Raw genomic sequence first — 23,978 nt, forward strand, 5'->3', positions numbered from 1 at the left:
CTTGCACTTTAGCTCTCTCTTTCTCACTCTCCCTTACTCTCTCTCTCTCTTTTCCTCTCGTTCTCTTGGTACGTCTGTCCCTTTTTTTCTGAAGGGAAAAGGTCGAACGCGCGACAGATTTTGGTCGAGTTAGGTGACGTAGTTCGCCGCGAGGTGTCGAGACGAGCGTATAGAGAGAGGGTTGCTGCTTCGAAAGGGTGTAAATGAGAAAGAAAGAAAGGAAGAGTTAAAGACAGGAGCTTTGGTGACGTTTATAACCCACTAGCGATTTCTCTCGTAGAATCCCTTTTCCTCCCCTGCCCCGATCGTTACTTCGAAAAAAAACAAAAGAAAAAGAAAAGAAACACACGAAAATTTTTCCTTTATAAAGCTTTAGGTAATATACTTAGAAAACGAGAAAACAAATCGAAGTGGCGCGTGCGATCGACGTGCTTCAGTGAAGCCCGGCGCTAGGGGTGAAAGCTCGCGTCAAGCAGACCACCCTCGTTGATCGTGTGACACATCTCCGTGCAGGTAGGACAACGGATCAACAGAAAAGTGTTAGAGAGAGAGAGAGAGAGAGTGTACTCTCTGTGCCCTCTGGATAGGTGCCGCTCGAGTCTTCCTTCGGAGCTTTTCAACCCTCGTTTAATCTTCAGGAGGAATCAGAAACGTCGCCGCCCAATCACCGAGTGAGTATTATCCGTTTGTCTATCTGTCTGTCCCCCTCCTCCCGGATAAATTAAACTATTGTCGTTTACTTAGCTCTGCTTTTCTCGTTTTTTTTTGTTTTCCACATTACAATCCTATACTATTGGTTAGGTACAGTTTTTCTTTTGATAATCCTATCTACGTTCTGTCTTTTTCTTTATTTCTTTCTCTTTCTTTCTCTCTTTCTTTCTCTCTTTCTTTTTTCCCTTTGATCTTATCGTTATAAAACGTTAGAGAGCTTTCTCTCGGCCGAACCCCAGAACAGGTTATTGATTTTGTCGAAGTAAGGAGGCACAGGACGTACGCCCTGCGACTTTCCTTCTCCGTCGCACCCTCGCCACCCCTTCGACCTCGCTTGTCCTTGATCCTTCCTCCATCGGTACCTCTTATTTCCTCCTCTTCCATTTCCTCTTCCTTTTCCTTTTCCTCCTTCTCTTCCTCCTCCTTTTCCTCCTCCTACTCCTACTACTTATCTTCCACCTTCTCCTTTACCAACTTGGTTACCCCACGTTACGAGTAACGTACCTTCTTTCTTATCTTTCCTCCGATTAGCAGGTGATCCCAACGCGATCTCTCGTCGAATATTTTTAGGGCACGCCTACTATTAACCTTTTCGATTCAAGGCCTAAGACATTTTTTTTGAAACGATGTCAATCTTATGAATACAATATACCTTTTTGTCTTTTAGTATCACAATTTATCAATAAAATTCATTTCTTTATTTTTCTGCCTAATATTACAAACGTAATGATGTTTTTATAATTCACCTTTTTTTAAATAATTTCCCAAAAATGTAATTTATTGAATTTGTTACATGCACAGAGAGAAAGAGAGAGAGGGAGAGAGAGAGAAAATTTATTTAATACTAATTTCGACAAATGTCATTATTTAGTTAAAATGCAAGGTCGATGAATGTCTCGATCGAAGTTAATAAAGCAAGTTAGTGTCGTTGAACCAACACGAAAAAGAGATATACCGTAAAGGTATTATGTATCGTGTTCACGCGGTACGATGCACTCGCGAGGGGATTTCATTGAGGGGCAGGAGGGGGAGGGAGAGGGAGACTAGGGGTGAACGAGAGAGAGTTCATCGATTCTACTCGAATCTATCGTATCCTCGTTTTTCGCGACGTGATGCTCCGCAGTTGTTTCGCAAGACCACCGCCTCGTAGTAAATCGATAGGAACCACGAGACGGCGAGACAGCAGGATAGAGAGAGAGAAAGAGAGATAGAGAGAGAAAGAGAGACAGAAAGAGATTTTCTCTCTTTCTATTTTTCCCCCTTTTTTCCCCATCGTTCCCTCTGTTTCCATGGAATTTCTACCTTCATCTTTCGTTATTTCATTTCTAGGTGCAGAATGAATATTATTCAATTTAACCAAGACACCATTTTTTTTTGTCTTGTTTATTAATTTTACTTTCTACAAAGCCTCGTTAATTTTTAAGTTACTCTAGCCTAAATATTTGAATTATATTTTGTTTTGTTATACTTCGCATTATTTATTCGTACTGCGTTTGATTACTTTAAATTGAAAGTTAGTATCAACACGAAACATCCGTTGTATAAATTTATAAAGATAATATTACTTACAATTATTATTGTGTAGTATAATTTAATATAATACTTATAAAGTAATTATTTGTTTAACGTTATTGAATCCAAAGGAGACCGTTGAGCATGCAACGTATACACCTTAACATCTGTATAAATTTAATACCAATGTAAGAGCAAGTAAATATGCGTGAAGGATATACATATATAGGTGCACGCGTACGTTCGCTGTCGCGCGCGATTCAATTATGCGAAATATTGTCCATCGGTATACCGTATGGACGACATCCCCTGAATAGTTCAATGATTGTTATGAAGTTCGTTATTTTCGTTTTGTTTCTCTTTTTTTGTTTTTTCTTTTTTTGTTTTTCTTTTACCTTTACTTCCTTTGTGGTAAAGTTTGTTAAATTAAATTTCATCCTCTTCGTTTTTTTTTTTTCATTAAAACGTAAGGCTAATTACGTTTTTATTAGAAAGAATAACACAAACGTGACAGAAAACAAAGAAAGAAAAGGAATTTATGAGAGGTCAACGAACGAACCGTTGTAATTTCAATGAATTTTTTTTCTTCTTCTACTTTAACGAAATTCACAATAGTTTTAAACAAGAACGCCGACGTGATTTGGCAAAATGCCGAAGAAATATCGTAGCGATTAAAACGGGACTAGATAGAAATTCTCTTTCAAATATAACTCGTTGTTTCTACTTTTTTTTTTTTTTTCATAGAAAGTAAGAGAAGAAAAAAGTCAATTTATTAAAGAAAGGAAAGGGGGGGAAAAGAAATGAACATTTATTAATTAAAATTAACGTGATTATCTATATCACGATTACGTTTACTCTTATTTCGTTTTCATCAAAATCCAATGTAAACGAATAAAAAAGTATCAACAAACTTCAACGAAGGTGTTTCTATTTCTGTTGTTTATTTCGTAATCGAATGACGTTTACGCGTATAATTTACCTGACAGTATAAGAAAATGGAACCCATAACATGTATATATATATATTAAGGATAAAGAACATAAAGAAAAAGTATCATTTTAAGAGGAAGCAACCGTTGTAGCACTATATTCTCCGTAACCTAAATGTGTAAAAGGTAGGTGGTACGGCGGTAATAGATGCCGTAATATGTTTCTCGATCATAATATAGGATTTATCGGAATGCTCTCTTTGTGCCTCGCGTAGAAATGGTCTCGCAAATGCGAGGCCATTGACTCTCTCTCTCTCTCTCTTTTTCTCTTTCTCCCTACATGAGTTGGCTCTCTTCTCTGGTTTAGTATACATGTACCAGTGGAAAGCAGCCAGTCCCAAAATACTTCGGAAGTAACGTTCGTGAGTTAATGTATCGTCTCTACCGTTCATAATTATCATTTTGTTTAATCTTTCTCTCTCTGTTTCTCTTTGATAATTTCAAATGATCTTTCTCATTATCGAAAATAGTTCATTCAAGCAAGATTTTCCTAAATTCGTTGTCATTTTGTTTTTCAAAAGATTTATAATCACTTTTTTTTTAGTTCTTTTTTTTTCTGATAAAACTCAAACTTTAGGTGACTCGGAAAAAGACTGATAAATGTTGAATATTTTTTTTCTTCTATTTCTTCTCCTTCTTTTTCTCGTGGGAAAAAAAAAGAAAAGTTTATATTACAAAAGAAGAAATATAGAACGAAAAAGAAAAAAGAAAATTGGTAGAAAAGTTCCTCCATCATTTCTATGTATATATATATGTATATAGGATTCTTTCGAAATTCGTTCGGAAATATGTATATTTTTGGTTGAAAAATAGGTGAGGAACGTTTTACTTCGACGTGACACCATTGAGGTTGCGCGCGCAGATTCCCTTTTCTCTCTTTTGCCAATATAGATGACGAGAGATGATGATATTCGCAAAAGCGGTTCGTTACAACAAGGGTTTCCTTTTTTCCTTTCTTTTTTTTTCCTTTTTTTCCGCAAGCTCTTCTCATTCTCTCGCTTACTTTCCTCTTCTTTCTCTTTGTAGAACTCGCTTTGCTTCTTTAAAAAAAAAAAAAAATAAATAAAATAAAATAAAAACAAAATGATCCGAATTCGTTCGTTTCTCTTTGTCATTTGTTGAATTTCTTGTTAAACGTTAATCCGCACACGATTTCTCAATTTCAAGCTAGTTATTTAAACATCGAACGATCAATTAGAACGTTTCAATAAAAGCGAGAGGAAAATAGAGAAGGGATCAAAAGGGGATAAGCAAATCCCTATGTAATATTCACCATTCCATATCACATAGAATCTGGTTTGGTTCGTTATCGATAAGACAACTTAGTGGGCGAGTGTTCCTGACACCTCGGTTTTCCTCCAAAATTCCTTCTTCGATGAGGGAAAATGATTTTCCTTGGTTTACACGTGAAATCGTTCGATCAACGTCCGATACTCTTTGAAACGTGTCTTCGAGTATTCTCTATTAAAATCACGACCATAGGGTTCCTTTCTAAATTATACCTAAAATCGATGAGACGGAAAATAAGAGAGAGAGAGAGAGGGAGATGTTAAGATTTTGAAATAATTTGGAAACTATATATTACTGAGAAGGATGATAACGTGATGGTGGTATTTGATAATAATCTTATTTCACGAATAATCCAATTTGATAGAAATATCGTATTATACTGATTTAAGATAAAATAAATGCAACCGTTTCTTTGGTAAAATAAAACACGCTCGTTTCTAGGTCTTTTTGGATTCAAGAGAATAAAAGGAATTGACGCTCTAATAATTATTAAAAGCACTGCGTGTGTCTCGTCTTTACTTTCTTTACTTACTTGACACCCTTTCGATGGTTTCATCGCATTTCGTTTTTACGACAACGACTACGACTACGACAACGACAACGTCGGTTGCTCGTTTGCTTGGATGTTATTTTGCTCGAATTCAAGTTTAGTTATCGTACTCACTTACTCTCTCTCTCTCTTTCTCTCTCTCTCGGTGAGGTGTTCTATTTTTTATTTCGGTTCATGTAAAAAAAAAAGAAATAAAAAAAAAAGAAAAGAAATCCACTACCTCTTCTCTGTTTTTCCATTCTTCTCGGGAATTTTTTTAATGTTAGCGTGTTACCAAGTTGTGTACTTAACGTAAGATAGGTCAGAGTTCAAGCGTTCTACCTACTCTACATTTTTTTTTTCTATCCCCATCCCCCCTTCGCCCACTCCCCGAGCGATAGTAAATTTCTAATAAATTATGTTAGTTTAAAAAGAATATAAACTAAAGAGAAGGGAAAAAAATGTTCAAGATATTTGTTATCATTTATCATACGTGTACGTTTTACACGTGTTTACACAAACAATCTATTTATCTTAGTCAGTGATTTTTTCTCTTTGTTCCTTTGATTATTTTTCTATTCCAACACTTTATTTTATTATTATCATTCTTTACATCACGCACGCGATTTTTAACAAGGACGGCTAGAGAGAATTGAGGACAAAATTTCCATAGTTTTGCGAATATTGCGATTCAACTGTGGGAAGAAGGGTCTACTCTTTTTATCGTTAACGAGCCCCGGAGGACCATTTTTATTTTTTTGTTTTTGGTGCAAGGATGCAACCGACTCGTATCTCTTTCGTTTCCTTTCCTTTCCTTTCCTGAACGCGGCGAAAATTCCTAGATTGAAGTGAACGCTTGTATAAAGTTCGAGAGCCTTTACCACGAATGGGCGTTTCTGGACTAGATTTTGTCGACGACGGTGCATTCTGCACCCTGCACCGTACATCACCTCGTTGCATCACGCCGTGAACAAAACTGTGTATGCCATCTAATTAAGGCTCATTGTTATTTGCACCTCCCTTATCTCTCTCTCTCTCTCTCTCTCTCTCTTATTTTCTTTCTCTCATTCTCTATCCAAACACAAATTCACACTTTGTCATTTGAATCTACCGTCGTGTTCCTATTCTATTCTAATCCCATTAATTCAATCGTTTTACTCGTTATATTTGAAATTTCGTCAATAAATGTCTGGATTTTTCATTTAACGGATTTAATTAAAAACTTGTGATAACACACTAGCAATGTTTTAACAGACAAAGTAATCTCTCGGGAAAGTGAGAAAGAAAAAGAGAGAAAAAATTCAGTAGAAATGAACATTAAAATATGTCTCGTGAGTTGAGAAAATAATACAAAAAAAAAAGTTTAATCTTTGGCAAATAAATAGCGAGAGAAGGAGTCGTTAGAAAGTAATACTAATTAGGATGCATCCGTTCCATGGCAATAAAGGTTTCTTGGATCGTAGGGAAGCATTTGAGTCTAAGGACTCGAGGGAGAAGGACCCCCTATTGGTCTAGGGGTGTTTCCCCTTGTTGCATCAGCGTCACTATAATACAATGCTCTAAGGAAGACTAATGATAATGGTGACAGTTACGAAGGGTGGATAAGAATATTTTTATCGGTATATATATATATATATATATATATATATATATATATATATATATATATATATATATTTTTGTTAAAATCATTCGAGGAAAAAGAAGAAAGAAACGCGAAGTAATTCTATTTGCAGTCGAATTGAAATGAACGTAGAGAAAAGAAAGATAGGAAAAGACGACAGTGGGGTTTGGAAAGAACTGTTTGCGTTCTATCGAGCGAGAATTTAGGCAGGAACAGTTGACTTTACACTCGAGAGAAGGCTCGACCCTTTTACTAGAACTTTCAACTAATGCCGATAGAATAATCGCGTGTAATAATATTTTTAAATTCTTCTCAACCTTGAATGAAAATTTTAATTCTACAATAGTGTGTGCCGTGTGCATATTTTTTTTGTGGGTGCGTGTCGGTGTATGGTTTTTTTTTCTCGTTAATAGGATACAAAAAAACGGCTGGGGGAAAAAAAAGTGAAAAGAAACGAGGAAACAGTTTGATGACGAGTGAGTTCTCGAATTAGACTCACCAACATGCCCGGACTAAATTATCGGCTTGGTTACAAGCTGCGTCACACACACATACACACACACGCACACACACCGTGTGTGCCATGCTGTGACCGCCGTTTTACATATCCAGCGAGTATTATAAAGTTGGTCACGCCATATGGTGTCGATGGAGCGTGTAAAGGGTTGTCGGTACTCGAGACTCTGAAAGCTGCTTGCTAGTCCTTCACCTTGGATCTGGAGAGATCGCCATTACAAGGAGAAGGAGATCTTGCTTTTCTTTTGTTTGAACTTCCTCTCCTTTCCTTTCCTTTCTCTCTCTCTCTCTCTCTCTCTCTCTCTCTCCCCCCTTTCTTTCCCTCTCTTTCTCTTTTTCTCTTTTTCGTATGCGCATATTTCTGCAAGCGCACGTTCGCTAGTCGACGTTTCTGACAAAAGACCTTTCTTTCTTTCGCGCACCCTCTACCACCACCATAATATTCCCTAGACATTCTGTCAAAGGACGCGTTATCTTCTTCGAAAAATGCCACTCTCTAACTCTCTTTCTGTTGGTCGAGTATTCGTATTCAGTACGGGTAATGGATCGCGTGTCCGGCCAATGAGCGGCCGTTGGTTTTACGTCTCTTTCTATTTATCACTCCTCTTTCCCATGTGTGAAGTAACAAGGAAGTCCATAGTGTATTTTTTTTTGTTTTTTTTTTTTTTTTTGTTTTCCTAGTAATTCGATATTACCTCTCGTGTGGATGGCCAAGAGGAAATAAATCTTATCCGTAATAATATATATTGCTTTTTTATTTTAATTAATTTTATATCCCTAGTAGAAGAAAATATTGAAAAATATTGAATATATGGGTATTTAATATTAAAAAGACGTTATGAATCTCTTTTTAATATTAAATACACATGTATTCAATATTTTTCAATATTTTGCGCTACTAGGGTATTATATATTTATAAATATCGAGTTTTGTATTATATTGGCTAGTAAAATTGGCCGTAATTTGATTTCTTTTTTCTATGTTATTCGAGAATATAGAAAAAAAAAAAAAAAAAAAAAAAAAAACAGAAAAATGTATAAAATGTATTTTTCATTCTTTTATTGTTAAAAGAAGTTTTTTTGAAAAGGAAGTTTTAAACGGAAAGGAAAAAAACAACAGAGAAAAAAGAAAAGTCCCTTTGTCGTAGTAGGGACTTGTATGAAATACGCCTCTCTTTCTCTATTCCCCAGGAGGCATACTGGGAGCATCTGGCTCGGAAGTCGACAGAGAACCCAATGATTTAGACGTGGTCGCACGAGCGTGTCCCCTTGCGGCTGCCTTTTCCTTTCCTTTAAGTTTGACAGCGAGCTCTGCTAGATATTTCGGATAGGGAACGGAATGGTTTGATCAAATAAATTCGACCAACCCGCATCCTACAATTTATTTATTTTAATCAACATTTTTCTGAAGTAAACGACGAGTAGTAAAAAAAGGGGTTAACGTTGGTAGGAAACAAATTAGTTGATCGTGGAAAAAAGAAAACTTAGAACACACGTTATAGAATAATAAAATATGAAATAAAATAAAATAAAAAAAAGAAACGATAATAGAATTCGGAAAAATTATTCAAAGATTAACTGTTTCCAGTAATAATAATAATAATAGTAAAAAAGAACATAAAACCCTGTTTTAATCTAAACATTATAGAATATGATGAAATATGAAATAAAAAAAATAAAAAAAAGAAACAATAATAGAATTCGGAAAAATTATTCAGAGATTAACTGTTTCCAAAATAATAATAATAATAATAATAATAATAATAATAATAATAATAATAATAATAATAATAATAATAATAATAATAATAATAATAATAATAATAATAGTAAAAAAGAACATAGAACCCTGTTTTAATCTAAACATTATAGAATATGATGAAATATGAAATAAAAAAAAAATAAAAAAGAAACAATATAGAATTCGGAAAAATTATTCACAAGTTAACTGGTTCCAGGAATAATAAAAATAAAAATAATAATAATAATAAAGGCGGTGTGTAGTAAGCGTAGTAAGTGGAGCAATGGGGGTCTGGTTTAGGACGCATGCAACCGCTATCGATTGACAAGCTTCCAGTAGTACCACCACCTACGCCACCACCTCCTACACTTCCACCACCTCCACCACCGACGCCACCGTCCTCGTCTCTTGGCTTTTCTCTCAATCAATTCAAGTAGTGTTCTTTCCTTCTTCTTTTCTCTTTCGTACACGTATACTCTCCCTTTCTCCATTACTTCCTACATACAGGGTGTTTCACCTGTATATTTAAACCCCACCTTCACTCCTTTCTATCCGAACACTTTTCCACAAAAATTTTTCTTCTAAAAATAATCTTGATAGAAAAAAAAAAAGAATAAACGTAACGTCGATTAAAAATATCAATTGGAATGAAATAAACGTAATTATTAAAAGTATATGAAAGAAAGAAATATGGGAGAAAACACACACCCGGTATACAGGAAAGTACTACACATGCTCTTGGTGTTGAGCGCGAAATGTAAGGAAAAGTCGTGAGTATGTATATGTATGTGTGTATATATGTGTGTGTATGTGTGTGTATGTCTGTGCGAATCTCCCCTCTTGCTTTTTACCTTTTTCACTCGTGGAGTTTGTAGGAAGCTAGCTAGCTAGCTAGCTACCCTTCGCCCTAACTTACACTAATACTAGTGTATTCTGCACAGAAAGAAAGAGAAAGAGAGAAAGAACACCCTCGCTTGGTGCCGTAGCTTCTCCTATTCTCCCTTTTACATGAAAACTACTACTATACGTGTACCAACTATACCAATGTTTTATGTCGTCGTCGTCGTCGCCGTCGCCATCGTCGTCGTCGTCGTCGTCGTAGTCGCAGTCGCCATCATTGCAGGATTTCCGTGAACCCCTCTTTGCTTTCTCTAGAGTTGTTCCCCCCATTGCTAAGAGAGATGAGAAATCTGTGTTGGGATGAGGTTTAGAAACGAGCCGTGCGCAGAAAGAAAAGAACACGTTGCTCTCTGGTTGGGATAGAGAAAAAGAAGAGAGATCAACGTCCTTTCTTTCCGACCGAGGAGGAGGCGGGCCCCTTCCCTAAAGCCTCCCCCCTCTCCCTTCACTGCACCCTTCAACCTCCTCCCCGAAATATTTGACAGGCTAAACTGCGCCGGCGGCCTTTGCACATTCGCGAGGAATCGATGTGCGAACAAGAGATCAACCGAAAAATTTTTATCTGTTTTTTTTTTTTTTTTAAAACCCTTCCTCTCCTTACAAAAGGAAACATCTAAAGGCACGAGTTTAATAATTTAAAATTATATTTTTAACGCAAATTTTTATTATTATTATTATTATGTTTCGAAAAGGTTATTACGTTTTTTAATATAACGACCAATATAGAAATTTTTCCTACAGGATAATATCTTTTTTTTTCTCGGTTCATCGACAAGAGATCATATTACCTATCCAATCGAAATTGGTTATTTTTTTTTTTTTTAACGGAACATCCCAGAACTCCCAGGGAGTTTCGTATAAATGCGATATACGCGTAGAGATGAGGAGGGGGGTTGGTGAAAATATCTCGAGATAACAAAACGACGAAAGTTTTCGTTGAAAGTTTTTCGAGTAAACGCGATTACCATCTCGCTCGAATTACCACGCGCGGATTCGATTTACCTCAATATCTTGTACCTTTGGAAAATGAAGGTAGAGAAGATTGACCCTATTAAGGGACGATATAAATAGATAAAAAAAAAAAAAAGAAAAAAAAAAGAAAAGAAAATTCGTATCGATTCCGTTATTCGAATAATACTTTGGAAAATATATAGAATATCACAGATGTTTATTTATACTTGTGCAATAAAATATGTTCGAATTCGAATAAATGTTCGTTAATCGTAATCGAATATTGTTTACACGAGTATTTAGCAACATGGTAATTGATTGGAACAATTAATTATAAATTACCATCGTCAATGTAAATATTAGATAATAATTTATAATAATTGAATGTAAATATTTAATTTTATCTCTTTAACTTTTGAAAATTTACAAAATGTAAAGATCAAACTGGCTGGCTGATTGAATTGAACGAATTTTCGTTCTTTGGAAAGAAACTACGAGACCCTGGTTTTTAAAAAGCCGGAGTCGTTAGAAAATGAAAGGAAAAGATTCGTTGGCGGAAAACGATTGAGTTGAAAGGTTGAATGATGCAAACGAATACGTTTGCCGAATGCAGAAAAAAACGACTGTTTTTTCAAATGCACCGTACGGGATTAAATCAAAGTCTTTTGCAGAAACAAAAAAAAAAGGAAAAAATAGGCTTCGTTCTTTGTTCAACGTGAAAAAGCTTAATTTATCGTTGGATGGGCAAACTGTTTTTTCTTTTTTTTTTTTTTTTTTATAACCAAAGACACGAAGAAAGAAAGAAAAGACGAGAAAAAAATAACGTGTATCGTTGTAGAAAAAAAAAGCATACGGAAAAATTTCCAATTCCCGTTTATACCAAAGTAATAATACTATTATTATTATTTAACAGTGGACAGGTGTTTTATTCAATAATTTTCAATTAAAATAATATTATTTTTTCGCAATGTACATAAATGTCAAATACAAAGCAAAAAAAAAAGTGATATTAAAGTGTCCGATAATTACAAGCAAAATGTTTAGATACTTTGTCGTATTATTTTCAACGTATAGTACAATATTTTCTACCTTTATCGTCAACTATAGAAAGAGAAACAAGATGAAGAAGGCTTAGAAATAAACATATATATGTATATATAGAGATACCATTACACATATATATATATATATATATACTTACATGTCTGAGTACATAGGTCATAGGTATTTCATTGTCCGTTGGATACGTAGGACGGAAGTAGCGACTGGCGAGTTGCCACAATCGAGACTGACAATGAGGGGTGTTGAAAAGGGAAGAAAAAGAGGAGATAGAAAAGGAGAAAAGTCGATCGGGCGTTCCTCTTTGACGGCCGTTGTCTCCTTTTTCCTCGTAACAACTCGTATACATATAACATATATATATGTGTGTGTGTATATATATATATTCTCAATCCCTCATTAACCCTTTTACGAGAAGACTCCTTTTTCTTCCTTTTTCCTTTCCTTAAGTTTTTATGAATATATCTTTGACTTTTTAATGCGTCAACTCTTTTGTCTATTCGAAGGGAGTTCCCTTCCTTCCTTCTCTTTTTCTTCTCCCCCTTTCTCACTATACCCCCCTCCCCAGTCTGTCGTAGAATTTTTCTTAGAAAACATTACGAAGCTCGTTAGCATGTAACCCCAGAACTTGTCTTAATTGACTCAATGGATGCCTACTCGGGTCCGTCTGCTAATTTCCGACGCGATGATGAGGACAACCAAACGGTTTGGCTCATCTGATGTTAGAGAGAAAGGAGGAAGGGTTAAGAGAAAGGGAGACAGAGAGCAACCTATGAGGTCAAGATCGTGCTTAGGCGAATATACTTCGCGTATAAAGACCATTAATCCTAGTAACGTTATCCTCACACGATTCTCATTCTAAAATGTTCATTTCTCATTTTCGATTCATTAAGTTAGAATAAATTATATACAAATTATGGCATATTTTTCCATTATTTCATAATGCTTTATAATAGAGAAGATTTGATAACATTTAACTCATTCTCAAATTTGAACAGAAAACTTAATTCGATTAAATCTAATTGCGGTTTTTAATTATATATAACAGTGATGTAAGAAACATTATATACCTACCCAAAGAAGAAGAAAATGTCTGGTGGTAGGTAATAAGTTAAGCTACTTTGCTAATAAACTAAATGAGTCATATTTAACGTTGCTGGGAGATATTTTTCTTCCTTTTCGAGATAACAGCAGGAATAGTAGTAGCAGTTAACAAAGGAACATCCCCGGAGAACAATGTGGAAAATATGAAATATTACGAGATAGGTATTTCATTTTTTTTTTTTTTAGTTAATAAACAGTTTAAAGTGAAAGGAAAATAATATCACTAGGAAAATTGGTCTTATTGGAATAAAATGTTGCAAACAGGTTTTGGTAAGCGTTTCAAATAAAAGCAAAAAAGAAAAAAAAATTGCTCGATTTGAAATGCTGAATAATTTAGTTGGATCGGCATTTTTTCTCAGCAAATGGATTTTTTTTTTATTTTTCATTTAATATTCTGGTTTATTAAGACTTTCCTACGGGTATAGAAAAAGCTTGTAAATATATTAGGGGGAAAAAAGACGTGCGGGATTATTGTATCTGTGTGTTAAAGATATTATATTTAAGAAATAAAACTGCTAATTAATTCAAATACACTCAAGTCTTACATTTAAACACTATATCACGATAAGATCCTTATTAATTATTTGTGAATGAACTTGGTGGCTAAAATTAAGAATAAAATAAAATTGGAAAGAAGATACTTTTGTTATTTAAAAGTAAACTTTTCTAAAAATAAAAAAGCAAGGAGAGAGAGAGAGAGAGAGAGAGAGAGAAATTCATTTGAAACGTGGCCTCTATCGCAGCACCAGATGATCCCGAGTTTATGCCCGAGGCAGAGTGCAGGTTATAGAAATCATCAACAATGCAAGAACGTCGGGGGATTTTTTTCTTTTTTCATTTAAAAAAAGAATCCACCAAGAGAGAAATATTTTTAAACGTTACGTTATTTTATTTTGTAATTCAAACTTGATATACACAGACAAGTTGATTCATCGATTAGAATAACAAATAATTTTGTAATAGAACGTTGTATTAAATTCTCATTTAAAAATAACATGTTATTATAGTTGAGAAAAAAAGAAAAAAAAAGGGATTAAATACTTGGAATTATGAATCAAGTCGTCTTACGCGTCTCGATCGAAATGTAAGAAAGATGAGAAAGAAAGAGAAAGAGAGCTCATTTAAAACTTTCCCTCGAAACTTTAAGTGGTTGGTATGAGTAAGCACGGGAAGACGACGGAGTCAGCAGGCCCTTCTTACGAGACCACAATTACGGACTTTTTCGATTCCAGAGGTTCTTCTTATGATGGCTACGAAGAAGATGAAAAGATTAAAACGTCGCTATAATTCGTTAGAAGAATGATAGGGGCACATCTCACGTTTTATCTTACATTCATTTTTTTTTTTCTATGATTTACACACACACGTATTATTTCGCGTTATTTTCATTCATCCAATACGTTTCTAGGTAATAACTTGTCAATCGGTTCGATAGTTTCGATAGTTATATATAAATATAAAAAGATAAATTTTAATGGTTCTTTGAGAAACGTTTTATTGTTTATAAAATAAAATCGATCCTGGTAGAAATTTGGTTCGGTAGATTGAGAAACTGTTAGGATAGAAAGAGAAAGAGAATTTCTGCATTATTCATATCAACGACTAGTTCTATACTCTCTCTCTCTCTCTCTCTCTCTCTCTCTCTCTCTCTCTCTCTCTCTCTCTCTCTCTCTCTCTGCGTCGGAATCCATGCATTCTAATCGCGTCCATAAGATGAAAATGCAAGCAAATGATTGCCGCATAATGCAAGATATCGGTATTTCCTTGAATAGTAATAATATATATGTATATATATTTTGTTAATTACTACGAACACACACACAAACACACATATATATATATATATATATATATATCAAGTATTTTGTAGGGAAATATATTACTAATTAACATATAAGATTTGAAAAAAACGTCGATTCATTTTTTGTCCTGGGAAAAAATTAAAAATAATAATTTTGTTTTCGATCCGGAAGGTCAACATCGTGAAAATAAGTTCTTTTTACAGGTGGTATTCGATGTATCGCTTTTCAGAACAGAGAGAAAGAGAGAGGAAGAAACAGTCAACTACCCAGCCAGCTAGTAGTAGACCAAAGACAGTCACTTAATACGTTTCGAGGAGGGATTAGGTGTCGTGTTTCTACGGACTTAACTTGATATAATACCAGCAGCTTGCTTGGTCGACAAGCATCCGCTCTCTTAGGTCAGTCTCCAGTCGATCTCGACTTTCGACTGTTTCGAGTTCGCCAGCATTTCAGAGAATGAGGAATTGTTTCAAGTGTATATGCATTTACTTACATTCATATTTTATATATATATATATATATATATATATATATGTAAAGAGAATACTCTTAGCCTTATCGTATTTAGCGCGTAAATCAGGTCGGTAAATCAGACTTCCTATTATATTATAAGACAATCGGATGATTTAATTCGGGCGTGTCAATAATGGCGTAAATCACTAACAATAAGTTCACACGTAGAATTCATTAAGAACCTCCAGACAAAATTGTTAAAGTACACAAATTGTTGTTACAGTGTGAATAACGACATTGAATGTTGTTTCTTTGTTAATTACAGGTAGAATTAATAATTAGGTTAAGCTGTTATATTGTATTTTTGTATAAAATAATAAAATCTTTGTTAATTACAGAGAAACAATTCTTGTGTTAATCATACAAAAAAATAAAACTTCCATCAATTTCAAAAACCATCTTATGTATATACTAACTGATTCCCACGGTTATATAAATAAGCTCATAAAGATTGTTTGTTGAATTAGAAAAGAACTTCTTCACCCTGTTATATAATTTCGAAGTAATATTAAATGTATATAAACTCGAAACCAATGTTAACATGACGAGAGTAGGAATGTAAACAATGCCGAGGTCGTAGTCAACTTTGGCATACTACCAAGTTTATCAGTCAGTCGTCTACGAGTCGTTCTAAGAGTAATATATTTCATAGTAATCTTTAAAAATATATATTTTTTTTTAATAATATTCCGTAAGGGAAAATAACGACCCCTTTCATTCTTTAACACCAACATATACATACACACACGGGAAATAAAAGATGTACACAACGTCTTGTTGCATTTAAAATACGCTTAAGTAATATGCAGGAAACATTATGGTAAATTTCTTGATATGCCTTGCAAATGTACATTAAATGCGTCTCTCTCTCACAATGCTTTATATCGTCATTTATATAATGTACATATTTAATATACATACATATGTACATTATAAATCATATTGGTGGTATTTTAAATTATATAATATCTTTCATTGAGCTAATCAATATCGCAAATCATTTTGACCTATGATTTATCGAGCGATTACGAATAAGTTAGTCGTCATATAGTATATATATATTTACATATGTATATGTACATATGTATATGTAGATAAGTATATATAGATCTTTCTTTTTTGTGAGTTCAACGATAGAAGTACTTAAACGAGCCGCGACTGACCTCACGTCCGGTTTCTCTCGGGGCGTGAATGGAATCAAATGGAACGGAGGGTTACTAAATGACAATGGTCAACTCGTACGCGCCGGTTCTTATTTCCGGTGCAACGTTACGGACATTGTTCATCGCGTTGTCTGTCTGTATGTCTGTATGTCTGTCTGTCTGTCTGTCACGAGATAGGAATGACGGGAGGACTACTCGCGTCGCTCGATGTCACCGACACGTATTGATTTCGTCTGGCAGCTGACTCGCACGAGACCTAGTATATGCACTTTACAAAGAAGAAGAAGAACGGAAGTAAACGAACTTATGCCGTTGAAAAGATATAACAAAGAACTTAGCGGGATTCTTTCCGATATTATAAACTTTCTTTTTTATTTTCTTTTTTAATTTTAACCAATGATTTGCATTTGATATAAGAACAAACATATAAGTGTGTATTTGTTTTTTTTCGATGTTGCAGATCGTGTTTGTTGCACCCATGCTCTAGTGAAGGCATCAGGGGAAGTTACCGAGAAGGAGCGGCAGGATGTGGCGATTACTCGTCTTTTGGATCCTAGCGATCAACTTGGCGAGGATCGATGGAAGAACCGCGGTTGTACCTCACGACGTTTATCCGGGTTATGACATAACCCGATTTCGCGGTGATTCGAAACAACAACCATCGAGGTTTCGTTTACTTGACAATGCTTTCTCCAAGTATTTCACCGTTTTGAAGAATGGCCTTGTCATGACAACGTCGAAACTCGAACCGTTGCTATATCAACCTGGACCTATCAATTTGGTCGTTTTAGAAGAATTAGCAAACGGTACGAAATCTCACGATCTACAATTGTACGTGATAGATCGTCATCACCAGATAACATTCTCTCGGGAACGTCTCGGTGAAGGTGAAGTGAAAGAAAATTCACCCGCCGGTACTCTGATCGATGGATTTCCAGTTTTAAGAGCACGCGGCAACTTTCCCGTTCATTATACCATTTTACCAGACGAAAGTGGTGAAAGACCATTCGCTTTGAAAGAAGATCATTCGAACGATAGTGGTTTTAACATTACACTTAAGTCAGTCAGGCAAGGAGTCAGTGTGGTAACAACTAAGCCATTAGATCGCGAAATAAAAGAAAAATACAAGTTGGTGATACGTGCGTTCGGTCGTAATTACGTGAGCAGCACTCAAATCGGTGGTTTTGTTCGTGTAATTGATGAAAATGATAATAGTCCTGTTTTCGAGAAGGATGTTTATACCTTCGAAATTCGGCCTACGAATATTGAGGATTTGAGAGAGGGCATCGACATAGTTCCATCATGGAAAAGATTTATGACGATAGGCAAGCTCGTAGCCAAGGATGCCGATGGTGACAAATTGGCTTATAGAATGCTTACCAATACGGATCTTCTGGTCGTCGTTCCACAAACGGGTGAACTTTTGTTAGTCAATGAACCCGATTTAGCTCCTGAAGAAGACACGGAACGACGTTTTCTCGTCGAAGCACACGATCTTCGTACGCCACAGAAAATCTCAGAAAAGCCGGCTAAAGTAATCGTCAGATTTCTAACCTCGGTAAACGTTGTCGAGCCGGAACCTCACAAGATTCGTAAGAGACGTGTCACCAGAGCTGTCAGGCCTACTAAGAAGATCGATTTTTCCGAGGCCGATGGCGACGTAGTTGGAAAAATAGCTTTTCATCTTGAGAAGGAAAACGAAAAGGAAACTTATAAGATCAGAGACGAGAACAAGTGGGTTACGGTTGGATCCAATGGATCCGTCATGGTCAAACAAAAGTGGGATTATGAAGCTCTCGGACTCGAAAAGACTATCGATTTTTGGGTTACCATAACTAACATGGGTAAGCTCGTCTTTTCTTTTTATTCAAAAGTTCTGTTTGTAGATCTCTTTTTCTTTTTTTATTCCAAACAAATTTATTATTTTTTTTTCCTTTTCATTAATAACTTATGATTTTATCATTGATTTTCATTTATATGTTCGAATGTTATTTTTCTTATTAATTATTATTTGATTTCATTTTGTCGACTGTGCGAAGAGCTGTCCGAAGAACTGTGTGCACGGTTTTACATCGATTACCCGTGTCCATTCGAAGACGGTACCAGCATTTGATTTTTTTTTTTCAAAGATCGCTTCGAAAAGCATTTGAAATTCTTTCGCTTTTCTGGACAGTCTTGATACACACGCGTAGCAAATAAGCACCCTTTCTTTATTAGTGGGAAATTGGGTATAGTTTGAAGATAAATTAATTATTTTCTAGCACGTTATCACTGTTATTAATTTGAGATATTTTCTTTCACGCATAATCGGCATCCAAAGGATTTCAATGTAAGTATCATCGCAATATCATTCATTTCTCTACACGTATACGTGCGTGCGTATACGTGTATGTATGTATGTGTGCGTGTATTTTTTTGTTTTTTTTTTTGCTTAAAAGTATTTAGAAAAAATTAGAAAAAAACAATACTTATTCATTTGCAAATTCATGGCGTATTTCATGTATGTTTCATATATTTCACAAATGACGAATAGCACTGTTTAAATGGTTATTTCTATATATAATATTTCTGACATTATTTTGATATTCCATCTATCTCTGTGGTTACAAAGTCTGACAAAATGTACTTGATTAAAACAAATAAGGTTGCAATGAGTGACCAAACATACATATCGTATCGTTAAATTAATGAAATTGCTATTGAATTAACCGTAGTGACCTTATTCGAAATATACCAAATATCGTATAACCATCTATTTGGTGAATAATATTAAATAAATTATAGACTATTCGTACTCGCTTGAAATTTATAATTCAAGTTTCGTTAGATCGGCTTTGTCAAAAACAAACAACGGCTTATCTTATTGATCCTGCCAAAGCATGCATATTTTTGTTCGCTTATTCGTGTAATTCGTGTAAATTATATATAACTTTTTTGTTTCTATATGTTATATGTTTTTTGAATTTTTGGCTTCACGAGGATGGGTTGAAAAAGTGAAATGTAATGTTATGGAAAAAAAAAAGATAATTTCTCTAAGCTAAGTTAAAAATTTTTCAACCCAGCCACATGTGTGTGTTGCAACATGCTTAACATTGAATTGTGAAAATATAAATATGATACATAATCGTAGATACGGACAATCAACGTGTCATTATCAACATGAAGGACGTGAACGACGAGCCACCTTACTTCATTAACCGTCCTCTACCCATGCAGACTGTTGTACAGCTGAATGCACCACCAAACACGCACGTGTTCACGTTACAAGCAAGGGATCCTGATACCGATCACAACATTCACTACTTTATTGTTAGAGACCGGAGTACGTAAAAATGATTATTATATTTGACTATTACTATGACATTTTAAAAAAAATAATTTTCTTTTTTTCTTTCCTTTTTTTTGAAATTTATTTCCGTTTGTTTAATTAATTACTCCTCATTGTTGAAAATCGGAATAGATGATAATTATTATTACAAGTTGGAGTAATAACATTTTCGAATCATTTCCATTTGAGTTACCTTTTGAGTTTGCTTTAGTTCTCTTTAATATGTTACATGGTTAGAAATCAAGAGTGCGTGAAATTTCATGATTATTATTATGATTATTATAATTATGAACATTGTCAAATAATTTACATTTAATTAAGTTTTGCGGCTATGAACTTGGGAAGAAAATTATTACGACAAATATTTAAATATTCGGTAAAATAACTGTCCCGACGGGTTAACTTGACTTTTGATAGAATCTTAACGATTAGGCGATTCTTAAATAATTCCATTAGCTTTCTAGACTAATTATAGATAAGATAGACGTCTATTAGAGTGCTCTCCTAGCGTTCGTTGAATAATTTACGTGATATCTCTGGATCTGGAAATTGTCTTTTATTCTTAATCAACCGATCGATTTTTACGTGAGTGCAACGTCCGGTTACACGTGAATAAAGTCATGATGAAACCAATCTCCGATACTTATTTTCGTGCCCTTTATAATGTCGTTTGACATGCGACTACTTTTCACTTCCTTTTTTTTTTTTTTAGTGAAAACTTCTTTAGAATCATGGTGATTTTTATTTTCTTTTTTTAGTTTCTTTGTCGGTAGAGAGAAATGTTACGTTCTTAACAAATTTATCTTTACTAGTTTCATATTGACAACTCGATAGTGTATTGCATAGATATTTATAAAAAAAAAAAAATAGATAATATTGGATAAATGTAGGTTTATCTTTTTTTCTTTTATAGCCGGTGGTCGTTTCGAGGTCGATCAAAGATCAGGCGTAGTACGTACTCGTGGTACCGATCTCTTTCAGCTGGACATGGAATACGTTCTTTATGTAAAAGCGGAAGATCAGAATGGTCGAATAGATGAGAGACATTACCAGTCGACTACGGAGGAACGACTATCGATCGTTGGTGGCAAACGTGCACCGCAATTCTACATGACCGCTTACGAAGCTGAAATTCCAGAAAATCAAAAGAAAGATTCCGAGTAAGAAGTTTTCTTGTTTTTTTGCTTAAAATATTTTTCTTTAAACGATCATTTCATTTCTTGTCTTTTTCTCTTCTTATAGAAAGATAGAGAGAGAGAGAGAGAGAGAGAGAGAGAGATTTTATATTGTTTAATTCGTTTAAATTTGCAGCATCATATCGGTTAAAGCCAAGTCATTCGCCGATCGTGAAATTCGTTATACGTTAAAAGCTCAAGGACAAGGTGCTGCAGGAACGTTTAATATTGGTCCCACTTCTGGTATCGTCAAGTTAGCAAAAGAACTCGATTTTGAGGATTTACGTCAACCACACATATATTCGTTGATAGTTACTGCTACAGAAGATTCTGGTGGATTTTCAACGACGGTCGAGGTACTTTTATCAGTTTCAAAATATGTTCATAACGATAAATGATTGAACTTGATGAGATAGTTTAATTTTTGAAATAGTTCAGTATAGTTCTGTGATATAATTCTAACGTATAGGTTGAATACATCATATTCGCATATTTGCAGTTAACCATTAGAGTTTCCGACGTGAATGACAACGCTCCAAAGTTCGAGTTACCAGACTATCAAGCTCACAACGTCGACGAGGATATTCCTTTGGGTACCAGCATACTAAAAGTTAAGGCAACCGATGCCGATTCTGGGGCAAACGCGGAAATCGAATATTTAGTGTCGGACGATCATTTCAGCGTTGATTCGAACGGTATCATCGTAAATAATAAACAACTGGATGCAGACAATAATAATGCATACTACGAATTCGTAGTTACGGCTAAAGATAAAGGTAAGTTTATTCAAAATTAATTACTACTAACAAACACTGTGATAATAGCAAACTAATTAACATTAAAATATAATTAGGTACACCATCGAAGACCGGTACGGCTACTGTACGAATTTATACTAAAAATAAAAATGACGAGGAACCAAAATTTTCTCAACAAGTGTATACGCCAAACGTTGATGAAAATGCTGGACCAAATACATTGGTGACAACCGTGGTAGCGTCCGACAAGGACGGTGACAACGTTCGTTTCAGATTCGTTGGTGGAAATATTACGTCGGGACAATTCGTTATCGAAGAAATTACTGGAGTTATTCGTCTTCACGGTGACAAAATAACATTGGATCGTGACAAATACGAACTCAACGTGACAGCATTGGACGATGGTGCATGTTGTTTGAATGGGGATGCAACGATACATACCAGTACAGCTGTCGTCGTTGTTTTCATAACCGACGTTAACGACAACAAACCGGTGTTCAAAGATTGCGGAACTTACAATCCTAAAGTCGAGGAAGGTGCTCCTAATGGAAGTCCTGTGATCAAGGTACAAGCTACCGACGAAGATAAAGGTGTCAATGGGCAAGTGAAATATTCCATAGTACAACAACCTAATCAGAAAGGAACTAAATTTATGGTGGATGAGGAAACTGGCCAAGTATCCACTAATAAGGTAATTTGATAATAATTATTATACGATTAATTGAACAAATTTACGTGAAATGTTATCCTCGTGTTTTACTATCGGATTGTGTATGATGATCTCTACATTTAACGTAAAGTCCTTAATATTTTACCTTGAACTAGAAAAACAGACTTGTTAGAAGGGGGTAAAATGATTATAACTTTAATTATCAATCCGAGCGGGTGCTTCTCATCGAGTATGGCAACGACGAAGAGTATTTAAACAGGCCACGTTGCAACAAGAGAGAGAGAGAGAGAGAGAGAGAGAGAGAAAACTCGCAATTAAGGACATGACCTGATTATGCTCATCACGATTACTTTCAGGTATTTGATCGTGAGGGTGACGACGGAAAGTTTGTATCAGTTACTGTAAAAGCTACGGATCAGGGTGAACCATCCTTGGAAGGAGTTTGTTCCTTCACCGTTGAGATAACTGACGTTAATGACAATCCACCGTTATTCGATCGTCAAGTAAGTTGATAAGATAAGAAACAATATAATTATAATATCTCGTGTTAGTAGTTAAACTACTCTTTGGTGTTTAAAATATCTTATTGACATTTTTCAAAGTATGCCCGCGTTTAAGGATTTACCTTGTACATTGATCAAACGATTATTATATCAAAGAAAATATTTTTCAGAGATACGTGGAAAATGTTAAACAAGATGCAAGTATTGGTACTAATATTCTGAGAGTATCGGCCTCTGACGAAGATGCCGACAACAATGGCGCTATAACATATACATTGAGCGCACCTAACAACGATCAAGGCTTGGAGTACTTTGAAATCCAACCAGAATCTGGTTGGATCGTATTAAAGAAGCCACTAGATGTGAGTATCTATTTTAAAAGTTGACTCGCATATTCTATATCTTTTTAATCGTAAAAACGGCTACGATTTGCTTGGAAAAGCGCGCGTGCACATAGAATATTATCATTCATACTATAATATCTTAATTATAATAATAATAATAATAATAATAATAATAATAATAATAATAATAATAATAATAATAATAATAATAATAATAATAATGAAAATTTTAAACTACAATTAAATCTCCTTTCTATAAAATTTCACGCGCGTTATTCAAGATCTCGTATAAGCCGAAATAATATAAATGTATATATATATATATAATTTATTATACATAAATATATACATGCGTGTATATTCACGTTAATGTATATATTGTATGTGTGCGTGTGTGTATGTATGTATGTATGTATGTGTGCGTGTATATATATATATATAATATATTTACTTATATACACGTATATACATATATTTCATATGCCGATATATATTGTACGTTTTGCGTTAACTTACGTTCTTTAACACGAATCCGTTTTGTTACTACTTGCCGGATAAACTTGTATACCAATATGCGTTTGGTCGATAATTATTTCTCTCATCACTAATATGCAACGAAATGAGTTTCCTTTTTACGGCACATGTATAGAACTTTTTAATTCCCATTGATATGCACAATGTGTTCACTATGGTAAATACTTAGCTATGCCTGATTTCCTCAAACGCTTCATGTACCTGAATCGATCGACCGTTCGGGCTATTTTTGCATCAGAACACTCTATCTCTCTCTCTCTTTC

The 23,978-nt window shown here is 34.7% G+C and overlaps 1 protein-coding gene across 5 annotated transcripts in view; it reads left to right on the forward strand.

Moving 5' to 3' along the window:
- Positions 1 to 587: 587 nt before the first annotated feature.
- LOC107067855 (neural-cadherin) overlaps positions 588 to 23,978 on the forward strand; it is an 85,849-nt gene continuing 62,458 nt past the window's right edge. For 4 of the 5 annotated variants that reach the window (XM_089172397.1, XM_015323741.2, XM_089172395.1 and 1 more), the window contains exons 1-9: positions 16,922 to 18,247; positions 18,443 to 18,502; positions 19,534 to 19,725; positions 20,645 to 20,891; positions 21,043 to 21,262; positions 21,406 to 21,682; positions 21,760 to 22,355; positions 22,691 to 22,837; positions 23,008 to 23,199. In XM_089172397.1, coding sequence (XP_089028523.1) covers positions 16,930 to 18,247; positions 18,443 to 18,502; positions 19,534 to 19,725; positions 20,645 to 20,891; positions 21,043 to 21,262; positions 21,406 to 21,682; positions 21,760 to 22,355; positions 22,691 to 22,837; positions 23,008 to 23,199 — 3,249 coding nt within the window. In that variant the 5' untranslated portion in view covers positions 16,922 to 16,929. Of the gene's footprint in view, positions 672 to 16,863; positions 18,248 to 18,442; positions 18,503 to 19,533; positions 19,726 to 20,644; positions 20,892 to 21,042; positions 21,263 to 21,405; positions 21,683 to 21,759; positions 22,356 to 22,690; positions 22,838 to 23,007; positions 23,200 to 23,978 lie in introns of those variants that run through there. The other variant, XM_015323740.2, reaches the window with a different exon arrangement.

This window comes from Polistes dominula, unplaced genomic scaffold, assembly GCF_049000335.1.
Source record: "Polistes dominula isolate Pdom_NZ unplaced genomic scaffold, Pdom_raw_medaka contig_73, whole genome shotgun sequence".
Taxonomy (NCBI): Eukaryota; Metazoa; Arthropoda; class Insecta; order Hymenoptera; family Vespidae; genus Polistes; species Polistes dominula.